At 39.5% G+C, this 6,000-nt stretch overlaps 1 protein-coding gene across 1 annotated transcript in view; it reads right to left on the bottom strand.

The window, feature by feature from the left end:
* Positions 1-5,380: 5,380 nt before the first annotated feature.
* The window catches only part of LOC311134888 (vesicular glutamate transporter 3-like), a gene marked incomplete at its 5' end in the record, with an annotated part of 41,600 nt that continues 40,980 nt past the window's right edge, over positions 5,381-6,000 (bottom strand). Inside the window, one exon of the mRNA XM_084168653.1 lies at positions 5,381-5,869. Coding sequence (XP_084024779.1) covers positions 5,528-5,869 — 342 coding nt within the window. The 3' untranslated portion in view covers positions 5,381-5,527. The remainder of the gene's footprint in view (positions 5,870-6,000) is intronic.

The raw sequence follows: 6,000 nt of genomic DNA, 5'->3' as shown, positions 1-6,000 counted from the left end.
TGTTTTAGGTCAGTTAGGATCCCCACTTTATTTTAAGAATGTGAAATGTCAGAATAATAGTAGAGAGAATTATTTATTTCAGCTTTTCACATTTCCAGTGGGTCAGAAGTTTACATACACTCAATTAGTATTTGGTAGCATTGCCTTTAAATTGTTTAACTTGGGTCAAACATTTCAGGTAGCCTTCCACAAGCTTCCCACAATAAGTTGGATGAATTTTGGCCCATTCCTCCTGACAGAGCTGGTGTAACTGAGTCAGGTTTATAGGCCTCCTTGCTCGCACACGCCTTTTCAGTTCTGCCCACACATTTTCTATAGGATTGAGGTCAGGGCTTTGTGATGGCCACTCCAATACCTTGACTTTGTTGTCCTTAAGCCATTTTGCCACAACTTTGGAAGTATGCTTGGGGTCATTGTCCATTTGAAAGACCCATTTGTGACCAAGCTTTAACTTCCTGACTGATGTCTTGAGATGTTGCTTCAATATATCCACATAATTTTCCTTCCTCATGATGCCATCTATTTGGTGTAGTGCACCAGTCCCGCCTGCAGTAAAGCACCCCCACAGCATGATGCTGCCAACACCGTGCTTCACGGTTGGGATGGTTTTCTTCGGCTTGCAAGCCACCCCCTTTTCCCTTCTAACATAACTATGGTCATTATGGCCAAACAGTTCTATTTTTGTTTCATCAGACCAGAGGATCTTTGTCCCCATGTGCAGTTGCAAACCGTAGTCTGGCTTTTTTATGGCGGTTTTGGAGCAGTGGCTTCTTCCTTGCTGAGTGGCCTTTCAGGTTATGTCGAACAGGACTTGTTTTACTGTGGATATAGATACTTTTGTACCTGTTTCCTCCAGCATCTTCACAAGGTCCTTTGCTGTTGTTCTGCGATTGACTTGCACTTTTCGCACCAAAATACGTTCATCTCTAGGAGACAGAACGCGTCTCTTTCCTGAGCGGTATGAAGGCTGCGTGGTCCCATGGTGTTTATACTTGCGTACTATTGTTTGTACAGATGAACGTGGTACCTTCAGGTGTTTGGAAATTGCTCCCAAGGACGAACCAGACTTGTGGAGGTCTACAAAAAAAATTCTGAGGTCTTGGCTGATTTCTTTTTTTTTTCCCATGATGTCAAGCAAAGAGGCACTGAGTTTGAAGGTAGGCCTTGAAATACATCCATAGGTACACCTCCAATTGACTCAAATTATGTCAATTAGCCTATCAGAAGCTTCTAAAGCCATGACATCATTTTCTGGAATTTTCCAAGCTGTTTAAAGGCACAGTCAACTTAGTGTATGTAAACTTCTGACCCACTGGAATTGTGATACAGTGAATTATAAGTGAAATAATCTGTCTGTAAACAATTGTTGGAAAAATTACTTGTGTCATGCACAAAGTAGATGTCCTAACCGACTTGCCAAAATATAGTTTGTTAACAAGAAATTTGTGGAGTGGTTGAAAAACAAGTTTTAATGACTCCAACCTAAGTGTATGTAAACTTCCGACTTCAATTGTATTTATATTTTCTTCATCATCAGTGAAATTGCATCAATAGATCGCAGTAGTTTGAGGAGTAGTCAATCTACCTCTTATTTACATTCAGAAAAAATTGAATAAACATGAATATCAAATAGATAAACAGTAGATGATTGCATGATGATATGTGACATCAACCCACTCCATGTCATATTGAATTGGAGAATATGTGCAGTTTTACCTTCCACAGTACATCTGTCTTACTGAGAGCTTACAGCACCAACATTACACATAGCAATGCTGAAAACAGTGCATTAAAGGGGAACAGTGGGACTAGGGCCTGCTAAGGCATGGACAGCAGGCTGAATGCTGCGGTAGAGTGTTATCACTGAACAGTAGGAAATCGGTACAAGCAACAAAAAAGGTAGACCATTTTAACATTGTGGTCTACTTAATGGAAAGCAAACCAGTCACATTCATGATATGCACATAACCCTTAGTTGCATAGCTGACACCAAACAAAGTTATTTACATTAAAATTAAAGGTAAGCCACATTACAGTAGGTTTCATCTTTACTTACTGTGAAAAGATTGGTTGGTCAGCAGTTGTAAGGAAGAGAGAGAGGTATGACAGAAGTGTTACATTTCTTTACATTCAGATAAAGTGTGTTGAAAACATATAGTGTATCAAAACCATGTGTCGTAGAAATTCTGATGTGGTATCCACTTATATATTTGTATGTTTAATTGATCTAGCAGTTGATCAATCAGTTTTTATGTACAGACCAATATAAATGAGTGCTTGATAAATAAAAAGTATATATTGATTAGATTTATAATGGCATAAAATATGAATGTATTAAGTTGTCATGTCTGATGCTGCCTTCAAGTGCTATCGGAAATTTGGAAATACAGTGTGGGAAAAAATTATTTGATCCCATGCTGATTTTGTACGTTTGCCCACTGACAAAGAAATGATCAGTCTATAATTTTAATTACATACTTATTTCCCTCATTAAAATGCAAATCAATTTAAAACATTTTTGACATGCAGTTTTCTGGATTTTTTGGTTGTTATTCTGTCTCTCACTGTTCAAATAAACCTACCATTAAAATTATAGACTGATCATGTCTTTGTCAGTGGGCAAACATACAAAATCAGCAGGGTATCAAATACTTAATTCCCTCACTGTACATGGTCCCGAGTTGGAAATAACCACTTGAACAACCCTCCAAGTCTGAATTACAAGTGGGAAAGTGGAGATAATTTTGATTCGCAAGTTTATGAGTGGTGACATTTCATAACTGGCCTTTCCCATGATAAATCAAAGCTATTTTTCACAATGTTAAACTTTGACAATGTGGATAATGTAGCTAGTTTAACTTTATTGTTGAAAACGTTAGTAAGCTAGCTTTCTTTATTATTATCAACGTTAGATAGCTCATCTAGTTAGCTAAAATCGTATTGTTCTGACTTCAAAACTTGAACAGAATTATGTCGCATTTACGACTTCACAAATGGGAAATATGAGATTCCAAGGAGCATTTGAAGGCAGCATTATAGCCAAGTTGCATACATTTATGTATCTGAATATATATTTTTTACGTCAAATATTGTAAATATTGTTAGTTCCTACCAGACAAATGTCTATAATTTCTCTCTCATATGACAACAATTATTCAGCCTCAGACTCAACACTTGGTAACTGAAAATGTGACCTCATCATCAGGGACCACACAATAATGAAAAGATTTCTTGGTATGAGGCAAAACCGTCAAATTGATAAGATGTGACCAGTTTCAGGAAGCTAGGCGTATGTCGCACGTCACTACTTCACAGGAGAGGCATTTTAACTTAATTATTATACGTTTTTTATCTAAATTAGTTTTTTGGGGCAGAAATGCCTTCTGGAACATGTGAACTTTAATGTGCCTTAATAACAAACTTGGATGCCATCTGTAAATACGAATAAAATGGTTAAATTACAAGCCTAGTTGGTTTAGCCACGGAAAAAGATAATGGATGGGCTGGACATGCCGAGAGATGAGTTCAGATTGGTCTGTCATGCAGCATGCTTTTGTCTATAACATGAGCTGCTCAGTATGTATAGATAATCCTTGCTACCACAGCTTTTTTGAAAGATATAACATTAGCCATGGAGAACTGCACAAGTTTTGCTACTGCTATCAACAACATTGCTGCCCTGAATTTAGCTGGTGCTATTGACAAAGATCAGTGGGAAAAAGTTTTGATGGACTACTTTCTGCACACGGTCAGTGTAAACCGGAGTAACTTGACACAACGGGCCAAACAAGCTGTACAACCCAATGGAAATGACACAGGACGTTTTACTTAGTTAAAAGGGTTCCAGTCTGCCGTGAAGCGTTCATCGATGTATACAGGTAAGAGTCTAGCTACATATTATACGTTTCAAATTTGCAAGTTAAAGCATACTGTCAGCTAGCTAGTGAATGTTAACTTGCTGGCTCGCTAGCTAATGTTACGTTACGTGTATGATCTGTGTAGTAATATTACTCATATTTCAGAAAAACATTTGCATTGCTAGTTATAGCCTAATGTTAGCTAGCTAGCTAATATTTAACCTAGTTGGTTAGCTTTAGCTACCTGCAGATTCATACTACAGCATTTCATGCATGGTAGCTAGCTATGACAATCAGTTTGTATTGCTAGTACTATGGGTTGGGATTATGGTTCACATGTCTAAACAAAATACTCCACTTTGCCAGATGATTACATGACCCATCAAGTTAGCCAGGTGTGTCTGGGGGTGATTACGGCCACTATTGGATTTCATGAACATATGTACATGTCTAGACAAAAGTGACTGGACACTTTCTATTTTTGAAATTGCGACAAGTAACCATTTCACTGAACCGTTTACATATTCTGTATCCTGTGAATGTGACAAATAAACATTGATTTTATTTGATATAGTGTGTGTTTACTAGAGACAGTAATGTGAAGAACAACATGACCTGCACCAAAGTCAGATTAGGATATAGGCCAAGGACTAGATAAAGTGTATTTTTACCTGGTGTTTTTCCTTATTGTAGGCTACTACTTTACTACACTACCTTATTCGCTCTGTTAAGCACATGGGCTAACATGTGAATCCTTAAAGAGATGGGTGGGGCTAAGGCTTAAGAGGGTGTGAACTATGCTGAATCGGTGTAGACAAAGAAAAGCTCTCCAGTAGGTGTACCAAAACATTCAGGGCATTTTCTCAAAAGTGGGGTTAGAAGTTGATCAACTTTCAAAACAGAATTACTTTCCCTTTGTTCCTCAACTGCAGTGCATGATATGCCATTTTCTAGCTCTGACTCTCTACTTTTATCCAATGTAAAAAACACAATTTCAAATTTTGCAACATAAGACCAAATAGAGGTGGTCGGTCACAAATGACCAAACAACAACAAAAGGTCAGTTTGTGGTAAATGATAGATGGCTGCTGTAACTTCTTCTGTAACTTTTCAGAAGAATGACCACTGATGGTTCTGCCGGTCTGTGTGAATTTTACTCTTCTTCCTTCACTGGATGTTGACGTGAAGGGGAAGTCCTGCATTGCTTCTCAAGTGACTGTGACACCCTATTCCCTGTAGTAGTAGTGCACAGTGAATAGGGGGTCAATAGAGATACTGTTGTGTCCCGGTTCTCTACCCTTTTCCAGAAGTGGGCATTTGCACACTCCACGTCATGGATATAAAAGCACAGGATTGGTGTAAGCATTGACTGGAGGGAGTTTCCACCAGAGGAGACTTGTGGGAGGAGCTATAGGAGGACGGGTTCATTGTAAGGGTTGGAATGGAATAAATGGAAAGGTATCAAACACATAAACATATGGAAACCACGTTTGACTTCGTTCCATTCATTACATTCCAGCCATTACACTGAGCCCATCCTCCTACAGCTCCTCCCACTAGCCTCCTCTGGTTTCAACCATTGTTAAATCTATGCAGAAAGTGTGGAAGTGCACGCTCCAGGAACATTTTGGAGAATCAGTACAGCCAATGCCCCTGATCATTAGGGCGCATCACTGATACTGCTCCTGGTAGTTCCCATTCCCATGGTGCAAGTTCCCATCGTCCTCATCCTCCTGCATGGTGACTCCTCTGTTCTTCTTCCAGCCCTGTTTGCGACCCGATGGTTTCTCTGTGGTTCCATAGCTTTTCTTGGGTGCCATGGCAATCTCGCTGTTGAGCTCTGTCTCTTCGGCCAGCTCATCCTCGTCGATGATACCGACCTTATCATCGCTGGTGCTCTCCTGTTCTGCCCAGTCCTGCTTGTCGCCTGAGGCGAAGATAGCATAGAATATGACCCCTGTGTAGTGCACCATGGCGGCTATCACAAACACGTTCTGCCACTCCAGACGGGTCTACAGGGAGGGGGACAGACATGGGTCAGTGACCAAACTCGCACACATACTGTAACTCTTTGATATAACATTTTATATGAGTGACAATGCTGTAAAATAAGTATGTCATAGTCTAGTTCACCAGTCATGTT

This window comes from Coregonus lavaretus, assembly GCF_964263955.1.
Source record: "Coregonus lavaretus genome assembly, chromosome: 9".
NCBI lineage: Eukaryota > Metazoa > Chordata > Actinopteri > Salmoniformes > Salmonidae > Coregonus > Coregonus lavaretus.
The sequence above is the reverse complement of the archived record's forward strand: the minus strand, read 5'-3'. Positions and strand labels throughout refer to the sequence as shown.